Genomic DNA, 12,656 nt, shown 5'->3' with positions numbered 1-12,656 from the left:
GTAAATCTCCTGAGCTTGATTATTGCCTAACAAATGCTTGATTATGCTTCCTAATCCTTTTGGTTGGAAGAAGGATGTTCATTTTATTTGACCAGCCATACTGCATGTAGAGGTAAACATCTGTTTTGGACTATCTGCCCAGAAACGAAATAAACTACTGATTGAGACCCTGATTTTATTTTGATCATTATGTGCACATTTTCATATGCAATTACCCATTCTGCTGTAAAACTGGTAATAAGAAACCTGACTACTCTGCCATGTCAGATGCTGGAAAGCAATTATAACTACATATTTACAGATGTAGGTTTTTAAAAAATAAACCACTTTTCTAGGATGTTTCATGTTTTACTTACTAATCATTCAACTGTTGTATGAATCATTTTGCCTTATTGGGAAGATACATTTTAAAATCTGATTCCTTTGAAAAATATGTTTTTGTTAGGTAAGGGATGACTATCCAGCTATTTCCAACTTCTAGAAATTTAAAATTAACTCTTCAAATATCTTTACTTAGATCTGATCATCTCAAACTGTTTTAATGATAAAATAGTAAAATTGGGTTCCCAAAACATAAAAATCCTAATGGAAGTCTCTATTTCCAAAGCTAAACCAAAATAAAATTAAAAAAACATAGCTAACATTGTGGGGTGAAAGCTTTCCTGAGTTTCCCCTCTCCCCCAAAACATTGAGAAAACAGAAAGAAATAAAAATCTGGGCTCCTATTAAATAGACTTTTAAAATAAAAATTGCATGGAAGTATTTTTAAAAGGAGTTTCTGAGAACAGAATACTTGAGTAAGATAAACTAGTACCTAAAGGGGACAAAACCCCCAAAGCTTTTTGCTAAGTTGGCAACAATAATTCAAAGAAATTGATCTAAAGAGAGTTTGATCTTTATATAATTAACTAGTGGCCTGGTGCACGAAATTCACACATGGGGGTGTGTGTGTCCCTCAGCCTGGCCTGCACCCTCTCCAATCTGGGATTTCTCTTGCAATCCGGGACTGCTGGCTCCTAACCGCTCACCTGCCTGCCTGATAGCCCCAACCACTCTGCCTGCTGACCTGCTCGCCCCAACTGCCCCCCCCTCACTGGCCTGCTTGCCCCCACTGCCCCCTCCTGCCAGCCTGATCACCCCCAACTGCCCCCCCTGCCGGCCTGATCGCCCCCACCTGCCCTCCCCACTGGCCTGCTTGCCCCCAACTGCCCCCCTGCTGTCCTGCTCACCCCCAACAGCTCCCCCCCACTGGCCTGATCACCCACAACTGCCCTCCCCTCTTGGCCCCTAATCGCCTCTACCTTGGCTCGCCACCATGGCTTTGTCCAGAAGAACATCTGAAAGGTCTCCTGGAAGGTCTCCCAGTCTAATTAGCATATTACCCTTTTATTAGTATAGATAGAGGCCTGGTACATGGGTGGGGGCCGGCTGGCTTGCTTGAAGGGTGTCCTGGATCAGGGTGGGGGTTCACTTGGGGGTGGGGTGGCCTGGGAAAGGGGCCTGTGGTGGTTTGCAGTTCGGTCATGCCCCCATTGGGGTGGGGGTCCCCACTGGGCAAGGGACTTGGGGCAGTTTGCAGGCCAGCCACACCCCCATGGGGTGAGGGTCCCTGCTGAGGGGGCATGGCCAGCCTGGGTGAGGGGCTAATGGCTGTTTGCAGGCTGGCCATGCCCCCCAGTGGGGACCCTCACCCCATGGGGACATGGCCAGCCTGGGTAAAGGGCTGAGGACTGTTTGCAGGCCCCTCCCGTGGCTGCCGGCCCAGGCGATGGCGACCCAAGCCTCCTGCGCACCCGAGCTGGCTCTGTGTCCTCTGCTCACAGGCCCCTCCTTCAGCGGCTGCCCAGGCTGGCTCCATGTCCTCCACTCACAGGCCCTTCCCTTGGCGTGCGCCCAGGCCGGCTCCGCGTCCACCACCCACAGGCCCCTCCTTTGGCGGCTGGCCCAGGTGGGCGGGAAGCTTGGTTTCCTCCATTGCCGGGGCAACCCAAGCCTCCCACTTGCTCTGGCTGGCTCTGTGGCCGCCACCATCTTTGTCCCGCTAATTTGCATACTCACTCCTGATTGGCTGGTGGGCATTGCGAAGTGATGGTCAATTTACATATTTCTCTTTTATTAGTGTAGATATGAAACTTAATAAGATGAAATGTCTATGACAAAATTTAAGTCTCCCCACCTTTTGGCAATGGAATAAGTGAAATTAACACAAGGATATTTTGGACAGGTTTAAGGTCACATTCAGAACTAAACAGAAACTTTCAAATCTAGAAAGCAAATGGGAGCTTTCATTAGCTGCTTGAGTCTACCATGCCTAAATAGAAGCAGCGTGGATAATGACTATCCCAAAAGATGCTTTGCAATTTATCATGAAAAGCTTACACCCATTAACTAATGCAAGCAATTTATCATGAAAAGCTTACGCCCATTAAGCTTTCTTATCTGTCCTGTTCCTTGTGTATATGCTTCAGTTTAGCAAAGACTACACTTTGCAACTCCTCCTAAGAGGAGAGAAGCAAGAAATGGAGTAATAAAAGTAAGCCTGCCGAATTCAAGGGGCTCTAGGAGCCTTTTCTCTGGCTGGTCATGGCCACTTATGTTTTAATACAGAAGATTTAAAGACTTTGGGGGAAAAAGACCATCTTGACTATTAGTTTCCTCATCAAAAGCCATCCATCCGATAGACAGCTATTAACCAAGCAATTAGCCCAAAGTTCTCAGGTAATAATGAGAACAAAACTAAACAAAACAGCCTGGCCGGTGTGGTTCAGTGATTGAGCATTGACCCAGGAAGCAGGAGATTGCCATTCAATTCCCGGTCACAGCACATGCTCGGGTACCAGGCACCAGGCCCAGGGCTCGATCCCTAGTAGTGGATATGCAGGAGGCAGCCAACTGATGATTCTCACTCATCGTTGATGCTTCTCTCTCTCTCCCATCCTCTCTCTAAAATCAATAGAAATATATTAAAAAAAAACAAACAAAAAACCCCCAAACCCTTAAATTTTCCTATTGAAACCTTTTATTCTGAATTTGTTGGTGCTTAAGGGAAACAGCTTTGCCATAATTCATTGTGCCCTGAATTTATACCAACTTATATTTGGCCATTTAGGAATGAGGCCAAACTACATTCTTCTTTGAAGGCCTAATCAATTGGTAAATGGCACTTAGTTGATTATTTCTTTCATATAACCTTTAACAGGAATTCATAAGTTGCATTGATTATGCCCCAAGAGATGAGGGACCGGTGGTAATTTAGATGGGCACCTCTGAAAAGATTTGTCAATTTCCTGTCTCGTTCTAACCAGATTATTTTGAAAACCTTGGAAAAAGACTGAAATTCCCCACCAATTTGAGACTGCATGCGAACTTTTACAACATTAACTGGAAAAAATAAGATTCCCAATGTGGCACCCAATAGACCTCCACAGATAAAATCATTGACCACATGATCACGGTGAGTTGTTACAGTAGGGAGATGCTCCTTAATAGGACCTCGAAGGCCAAAAAAAAGGATATTGCTGAACCCATTACGGAAAAGAACAGGTATCAAGCCTCGATAATACTCTCCAATTCCATGACATTTCAGTGCCTTGAAAGCCTGGTAAGTGTTTGAAAATTTATCATGATGTTTGTGGTCTTGAAGCAGTGTCTGAACTCTTTCCAATGGAGTGAAAATTGCTTCTGTTGTCCCTGCAAGTATTGCTGCCATGCTATGGGTTGCAAAATCTGGGGTACGGATATGCTTACGGAGGAAGCAAGATAAATCCTCATACAGACCAAACATAAGTGCCAGTGACATTGTCTTCTGCACTAATGGGGGGAGACTTCCACGGTACAAGTTTTGAAATCCATCCCTCCTCAACTGAAGCACTGCATCCCTGGTTTGGATTCCATACAGCTGTTGCCGAAAGAGCACCTTCTGAATGGGAAATACGATCGCTACGTTGCTGAAAGCTGCACCGCAGCCACACAAATAATGTTTCAGTCCACCAACATCTGTAATATGAGTTGCTATCTCTTGTTTTGAAGATGTTATGATTGGCGACCTCTTTTTATGAGCTTCTGAATCCATCATGTGGCTTAAGATCTGTCTTCTTCATGAAGGATTTTTTAAACTTGTAACACCATCTGGGCCTGGTGTTTTGAGGAATGGTGGCTTTTTGGTAATGTTCTCAAAATTTTCCATTGTTAATGGATGTTAGGTTCTCTTTTCTGGAGCCAATTTTGATAACTGGATTTCCCATCACCATAGGTGCCCGCTCCACGCCTGGTAGCCACCGGCCGCCGGATCAGCGAGTGAGCCTGAAGGTATGATTTTATATAGAGAAAATCCAAAAGAGTTAGTGAAAAAAGCTGTTGGATCCAATCAACAATTTCAGTAAAGTTGCAGGATACAAAATCAACATACAGAAATCAGCTGCATTACTTTATACTAATCTGAAAAAGAAATAAAGACTATCCCATTCACAATAAAACACTTAAATTTTTTCCTAACCCAGTAAGTGAAAAATCTATACAATGGAAACTACAAAACTTTGATGAAAGAAATCAAAGAAGACACAAACAAATGTAGAGACATCATGTGTTCATGAATTGTTAGAATTAATATTGTTAAAAAGTTCATATGAGCCAAAGCCATGATTCAACACAATCTCCATCAAAATACTAAAGACATTCTTCACAGAAATAGAAACAATCTTAAAATTTGTGTGGAACCACTAGAGACCACATAATCAAAGCAATCCTGAAAAAACCCCCACAAAAACAAAAAACAAAGCCAGAGGTATCATACTTTCTGATTTCAAACTATAGTAGAAAACCATAGTAATAAAAACAGTATGGTATTGGCACAAAAACAGACCCCACAGACTGATGAAACTGAATAGCCCAGAATTAAATCCTGGCATATACAGTCAACGAATATTTGACAAAGAAGCTGAGAACACCCAATGAGTAAAGGATAGTCTCTTCAACAAATAGTGTTGAGAACACTACAGAAACACATGCAGAATAATAAAATTTGGATCCCTATATCACACCACTCACAAACTTTAACTTAAAATGGATCAAAGACTTAAACATAAGACTTAATACCACAAAACTCCTAGAATAAAATGTAAGGGAAAGGGTTCTCAACATTGGTCTTGGCAATGATTTTTTTGGACATGGCACTAAAAGCACAAACAACAAAAACAAACGGGGCTATAAACTCAAAAGTTTCTACACAGCAAAAGTAACAATTAAAATGAAAAGGCAACCTACAGAATAGGAGAAGATATTTGCAAACCATACACCAGATAAGGGGTTAATATGCAAAATATATAAAGAGCTCATACAACTGAGTAACAAAAACCAAACAAATCCAATTTAAAAATGTACAGAAACTAAATAGATGTTTTTCCAAAGAGGACATCAAAATGGCAAAAGGGCACATGAAAAGATACTCAGCATCATTAATCATCAGGGAAATGCAAAGCAAAACCACAGTGAGATATCACCTCATGCCTGTTAGAATGGCTTTCATCAAGAAGACAAGACACAAAAGGTGCTGGTGAAGATGTGGTGAAAAGGGAACCCTTGTATACTGTTGGTGGGAATGTAAATTGGTCTAGCCACTATGAAAAAAATATGGAGGTTCCTAAAAAAATTAAAAGTAGACCTACCATTAGAAAAAAGAAAAAGAAAGAAAAAAAAGGAGACCTACCATTACAATCCAGCAATTCTACTTCTGGGTATATACTCAAAAGAAATGAAAACAAGATTTTTAAGAGATTTATGCACTTCCAACTTTTTAAAAAAATATATTTTATTGATTTTTTACAGAGAGGAAGGGAGAGGGATAGAGAGTTAGAAACATCAGTGAGAGAGAAACATCGATCATCTGCCTCCTGCACACCCTCCACTGGGGACGTGCCCACAACCAAGGTACATGACCTTGACCAGAATTGAACCTGGGACCCTTCGGCCCACAGGCCGATGCTCTATCCACTGAGCCAAACTGCTTAGGGCTGCACTTCCAACTTTATTGCAGCATTATTCACAATAGCCAAGATATGGAAACAACCTAAATGCTCATCAACATATGTATGGATAAGAAAACCTGGCACATATATACTCACTGGAATATTATTTAGCCATGAGAAAGGAAGATATCCTGCTATTTACAATATAGATGGACCTTGAGCACATTATTCTAAATGAGATAACGCAGACAGGGAAAGACAACTACTGTATGATATCACTTATATGTGGAATCTGAAAAAGTCAAACTTATAAAAAATAGGTTATAATGGTTACCCAGAAATGGGTGTGTGTGGCGGGGGAGGGGATAAGATCAATGTTTAAGAGCAAAAAACTTACAATGAATGTAAATAAACCATAGAGATCAGTATAAAATAGTATCGTAACACATTATAAATATAGATAATATAATACAATTATATAATGTGATAAATATTGGTACAGTGGCAAGCATATTACAATATATAAATGTACCAAAGCAAAAAAAAAAAAAAAAATAGTGAGGTTGGGTCATGATCATTAGCAAGACAGCTCAGCAGCCAGGGCCAGCTAGTGATAGGTGAGCAAATCTATAAGAAAAGATGCCCCCACGATCATCTGCACAGGCAGGGATCCACAGCAGCCCCACACAGAGCTACTTGCTTAGGAGATGGAATTGAGAGTATCTCATTCACATCAGTATTCAAATCAGTTCCATAGGACCCTTCCTCGGTCTCATTCCAGACACTGTGTGAAGCACAGGAACAGAACTGGATTAAGTAGGACACAGTCCCTGCTATTAAAGAGGTGCTGGTTCAGATGGGTACAGACAAGTCAAGTGACACAGTTTGAGGCATGAATGTGAACACAGGGAAGGTGTTGTGAAGGAGAGGATTCTCCCAAGGGAGCTTCTAGAAGAAGAAACACTTGAGCCAAGTTGTGAATAGCAATAAGATTCAACTGTATAAAGAATATAACAGGTAGTCCTGGATGGGTAGCTCAGCTAGAATGTTGTCCTGAGATGCCAAGGTTGCAGGTTTGATCTCCCATCAGGGCACATAAAGAATCAACCAATGAATGCATAAGTAAGTGGAACAATAAAATTGATGTCTCTCTTCCTCTCCTTCTCAAATCAATTTTAAGAATGCAATAGGTAGAAGAGCAGATGGAAACCCACAGAACAAAACCTGAAATTGGAAAGTTGTAATCACTTCCATAAAGAAGAAACTCAGTGTGTGTGTGTGGGGGTGGGGAGCGGGGGGGGGGGGCGGGGGGAAGTGGGGAGGCCGAGGGGGAAAAGGCAGTGTGTGTGGGTGGGTGGCTTGTACATAGCATGATTTAAGGCCAGAGTGTTGACCAAGATGTCAATGCCATAGCTGCTTATGGGTTAATTTAAGCAATATGAACTGTATTGAAAGCTGAGGGCACCATTATAGGACTTAATACTGGGAATTTGACACCAATAGGTTGGCTTTTAAGTAAGCTTTCTGGCTTCAACATGGAAGACTGCTAGGAGGAAAGAGTTGCTTGGGTCCCCCTTCAAAGCAGATGAGGGATTGACAGTTGTTAAAGACAGAATTGTGTCTCCCTCCCCATTCATATGTTAAAGTCCTATCCCCCAATGGGACTATATTTGGAAACAGGGCCTTCAAAGAGGTAATTAAGGTTAGATGAGGTCATAAGGGCAGGGCTCTAATCCAATAGGACTGGTGTCCTCATAAGAAGAGATACGAGGGATATGTGATATAAGGGATGGCCATCTGAGTGCAAACCAAGGAAAGAGGCTCAGGAGAAACCAATGCTGCTGACTCCTTGATCTTAGAGAACTGTGAGAAATAAATATCTTTTGTTTAAGCCACTCCATGTATGGTATTTTGTTAGGGCAACCCTAGCTCACTAACACAATGATGTTCAATTTAAGTTTTACAGGTATAAACAGTGGTCATGGACATAGCCATGAAGGCTGAGTATACTAATCAGGTGGGTGTTAGACAACTGACACTAAAATATGCATGATCATTTGTGTGCTGCATTAGGCATGGACTATCAGAAGCCAACTTAGATTATACAGCTGACCCTTGAACAACATTGGTTTGCCCTGTGTGGATCCACTTATATGTCCTTGTGGCAACTAGATATAGAATATACACTTGACACCTCACTGGATCATTGCCCTGCTGGTAAAAAGGATAATGGAGTGGAGATGCCAGTCAAGATCCAGTGGGAAGAGAATGAGGACCTCCACTCCAGGTGAGAGCCCTGTGGATCAAATCAGAAATCAAGTCAGCTCTAAATTACTCCTGCAGTCTTTGTCATGTGATGTTAAGGAGGCCTGACTTCTTAAAGCAGCGGTCGTCAACCGGTGGTCCGTGAGGTCCGAAAGGTTGGTGACCGCTGTCTTAAAGCATTGCCTCCTTTTTAATTCCATCACATTTCTGGTTTCTTCCTCTCTGCTCCTCAGGGATCTTCATCTTCCTGGAACTCAAACATTACCTCCACATGGAGGCCATCCTTGAATTCTCAGTTTAGGTTAGCCCTGTCACATCATAGCACAGCACTTAATTTTGTAGTTTTAAGTGCTTGAAGAAGCAAAGACTTGGAAAGACCACAGAGCTAGTTATGTTTGGTTAAAGTCCCGGCTTTTATACCGTGTGGTAGGTTTACGATCCTTACTTGTTTCATTAAAAATAAATAAGAAATCCATGCAGGCATGGACCAATGATGAGTATGTAGTGAACTAATGATTGATTAGTGTGATTCTGGGTATGTGAAGGTCACTAAAAATCTAATGAAAAAGAGAGAGGGCTCAAATAAAAGCAATAAAAGAGAAGCTACAACTGATACCATGGAAGCATGAAAGATAAGAGAATACTATGAAAAATTATATGCCAACAAATTGATAAAGTCCTAATACAACCTTCCAAGACTGAATCATAAAGAAATAGAAATATGAACAGGGCAAATACTAGTAAGGAGATTGAATCAGTAATTTAAAAACTCCCTACAAACAAAAGTCGAGGATCAGATGTCTTCACTGATGAAATCTATCAAACATTCAAGAATTAATGCCAATCCTTTCAAACTCTACCAAAAATCGAAGAGGAGCGAACACTTCCAAATTCATTTTATGAGACCAGCATTACCCTTGTACCAAAATCAGACAAGGTCACCATAAGAAAATTATAGGCCAATATCCATGGTGAAAATAGATGCAAAAATCCTCAACAAAATATTTAGCAAACCTTAAAAAGATCTTACACCATTATCAATGGGTTTATTCCAGGGATGCAAGGACTATTAAACATCAACAAATTAGAAAATCAATGTGGACACCACATTAACAAAATGAAGGACAAAAATCACATGATCATCTCAATAGATGCAGAAAAGCATTTGCCAAAATTCAGCATCCATTTATGATAAAAATGCTGAAAGTAGGTATAGAGGGAATGTAGCCTATCTAATAAAGAGGTAATACACAAATTGACCATCACTCCAACACACAAGATGGCCACCACAAGATGGCCGACAGGGGAGGGCAGTTGTGGGCGATCAGGTCAGCAGGGGAGGAAAGTTGGGGGAGACCAGGCCTGAAAGGAAGGGCAGTTGGGGGCAACCAGGCCAACTGGGGAGGGCAGTTGGGGGAGACCAGGCCTGAAGGGGAGGGCAGGTGGGGGTGACCAGGCCTACAGAGGAGGGCAGTTGGGGGTAACCAAGCCGGCAGGGGAGGGCAGTTGGGGGGGACCAGGTCAGCAGGGGAGAGCAGTTAGGGGTGACCAGGTCTGCAGGGGAGGGCAGTTGGGGGTGATCAGGCCTCCAGGGGAGGGCAGTTGGGGGGGGGGGGAGAGAACCAGGCCTGCAGGGGAGGGAAGTTGGGGGCAACCAGGCCTGCAGGGAAGGGCAGTTGGGGGGGGGGCATTGGGAGGGACCAGGCCTGCAGGGGAGAACAGGAGGGGGAGGGGACCAGGCCTGCAGGGGAGAGCAGTTAGGGGTGACCAGGCCTGCAGGGGAGGGCAGTTGGGGGTGGCCAGGCCAGCAGGGGAGGGCAGTTAGGGGTGACTGGGCCAGCAGGGGAGGGCAGTTAGGGGCAATAAGGCCAACAGGGGAGCAGTTAGGCATCAATCAGGCTGGCAGGGGAGTGGTTATGGGGTGATCAGGCTTGCAGGCAGAAGCAGTTAGGGGCAATCAGGCAGGTAGGCAGGCAAGTGGTTGGGAGCCAGCAGTCCTGGATTGTGAGAGGGGTCCCAGATTGGAGAGGGTGTAGGCTGGGCTGAGGGACACACACCCTTGTGCACGAATTTTGTGCACCAGGCCTCTAGTCCTATGTAATAAAGAGGTAATATGCAAATTGACCGTCACTCAAACACACAAGATGGCCGCCCCCATGTGGACACAAGATGGTCACCACAAGATGGCTGGCAGGGGAGGGAAGTTTTGGGCAATCAGGCCATCAGGGGAGGGCAGCTGGGGGGGGGGGACCAGACCTGCAGGGGAAGGCAGTTTGGGGCAACCAGGCCAGCAGGGGAGAGCAGTTAGGGGCAATTGGGCTGGCAGGGGAGCAGTTAGGTGTTGATCAGGCTGGCAGAGGAGTAATTAGAGGGTGATCAGGCTGGCAGGCAGAAGTGGTTAGGGGCAATCAGGCAGGCAGGCAAGCAGGCAGGCGAGCGGTTGGGAGCCAGCAGTCCTGGATTGTGAGAGGGATCCCAGATTGGAGACGGTGCAGGCTGGGCTGAGGGACACACATCCCCCACCCCCATGCATGAATTTCGTGCACCGGGCCTTTAGTCTATAATAATAAAAGTGTAATATGCTAATTAGACTGGACAGCCAAATGACCTTCTGGATGTCATTTTGGACATCCTTCTGGATGAAGCCCCGGTGGCAGGGGCTGAGGCAGAGGTGGTTAGGGGTGATCAGGAAGGCAGGCAAGTGGTTAGGAGTGATCAGGTAGGCAGGCAGAGTGGTTAGGGGTGATCAGGCAGACAGGCAAGCAATTAGGGGCGATCAGGAAGGCAGGCAGAGTGGTTAGGGGTGATCAGGCAGGCAGGTGAGCAGTTAGGGGCATTAGGCAGGCAGGTAGGATAGGGGCATCAGGCAGGCAGGCAGAGTGGTTAGGGGCGATGAGGCAGGCAGGCAGAGTGGTTAGGGGCATCAGGCAGGCAGGCAGAGTGGTTAGGGGCAATCACGCAGGCAGGCAAGGCGAGCGGTTAGGAGCTAGTGGTCCTGGATTGTGAGAGGGATATCCGACTGCCGGTTTAGGCCCGATCCCGCTGCAGGATTGGGTCTAAACCGGCAGTCAGACATCCTCCGAGGGGTCCCAGATTGCAAGAGGGTGCAGGTTGAGCTGAGGGACCTGCCCCCCGTGCACGAATTTTGTGCACTGGGCCTCTAGTGGGGTTATGTTTGTTGTAAGATACGTGTAGCCTAATGTTTGTTAGCTTTGTGGTCTGAAGTGTTTATCTCTCAGCAGATTCCTAAGTAGACTGAATCTTTTGTTGCTAAAGTGTTCTGAGATGCGTGTTTAAAACAACCTTCATCCCCTAAGATCTACTTTTTAAGCCTAACATCCCCTTAAGTTATCAACTGCATGTACGGCCTCTAGAAGTTAGTATGCTAAGCTGACCAACATGATGGTAGTAACTATCCATAGGGTTTGTCTCCAAAGAAAAAAATTGTTTAGCATAGCAGAAATACCAGCTACCTAGGCATGTTGTAAAGCCGTTTGAAAGTAACTCAGAGCAAGTTTTGTGAATAGAAGTGTAGTGCTCTAGTCATATTCTGCTTTAAAAGGTTATGGCAAATACAGACAAATTAAAAAGAAAAAAATATCAGTTTACGAAGAAAAGGAAATTTGAGTCCCAAGTATCTTTAGGTACAGCCACATTGTGTGACTTCTGAAATGTCACACACCTGAACTGTTTCGCCACAGTCCGTCCCACCCCAAATCTCTGACCTCTGTGCTTCATTCAGGGAGGTCTTCTCTTCCAGGCAGGCTCTCTGTGCAGTGGAGATACCCAAGCAGAGCAAGGCTCTCACCTGATAGTGTCTACAGCAATCCTGGAATTGGGTCCTGTTAACTTCACTTAGGGATGGGCTCTGTTAGGCCAGGTCTGGGTCATGTTCCTGATGTTGGAGTGGGGCAAAGTGCGGAGAAGTCAACTCCACCAGAGCCAGATGGCTTAAGAACAAAGGAGGAGGAGTTTCCCATAAGAAAAGGGAGGTGTCAAGGGAAAGGGCTTCTGGGAAGGCAAAACAGCCTCTCCAGATTCCATTCCCAATAGCAACAGAACTCAAAGAGTTGGAATACCCTCAACAAGAACATAGGACCTATATGATGAAAATCACAGAGCTGAAACCGGTTTGGCTCATTGGATAGAGCGTCGGGCCTGTGGACTCAAGGGTCCCAGGTTCGATTCCGGTCAAGGGCATGTACCTTGGTTGCGGGCACATCCCCAGTAGGGCACATCCCCAGTAGGGAGTGTGCAAGAGGCAGCTGATTGATGTTTCTCTCTCATCGATGTTTCTAACTCTCTATCCCTCTCTCTTCCTCTCTGTAAAAAAAATCAATAAAATATATTAAGAAAAAAAAAGAAAATCATAAAAGAAATAAATGGAACAGCAGTTTGTGTTCTTAGAAGACACAATATTGTAAAGAT

At 44.4% G+C, this 12,656-nt stretch overlaps 1 protein-coding gene across 2 annotated transcripts; it reads right to left on the bottom strand.

The window, feature by feature from the left end:
• Positions 1 to 3,007: 3,007 nt before the first annotated feature.
• Positions 3,008 to 12,194, bottom strand: LOC103287439 (mitochondrial nicotinamide adenine dinucleotide transporter SLC25A51-like). Of its 2 annotated transcripts, none has more exons than XM_008143159.3 (2): positions 12,037 to 12,194; positions 3,008 to 4,302 (listed from the first exon to the last, which is right to left on the bottom strand). In XM_008143159.3, exon 2 carries the CDS (start codon positions 4,073 to 4,075, stop codon positions 3,182 to 3,184), a length of 894 nt encoding a protein of 297 aa, XP_008141381.1. In that variant the 5' UTR covers positions 4,076 to 4,302; positions 12,037 to 12,194; the 3' UTR covers positions 3,008 to 3,181. The 2 variants fall into 2 exon arrangements, with proteins under 2 accessions (XP_008141381.1, XP_054571504.1); XM_054715529.1 differs by lacking the exon at positions 12,037 to 12,194 and adding an exon at positions 11,911 to 12,004.
• Between the last annotated feature and the right edge of the window lie 462 nt (positions 12,195 to 12,656).

This window comes from Eptesicus fuscus, chromosome 5, assembly GCF_027574615.1.
Source record: "Eptesicus fuscus isolate TK198812 chromosome 5, DD_ASM_mEF_20220401, whole genome shotgun sequence".
Classification (NCBI taxonomy): domain Eukaryota; kingdom Metazoa; phylum Chordata; class Mammalia; order Chiroptera; family Vespertilionidae; genus Eptesicus; species Eptesicus fuscus.
Note: the sequence above shows the minus strand (reverse complement) of the source record. Positions and strands in the feature narration are given on the sequence as shown.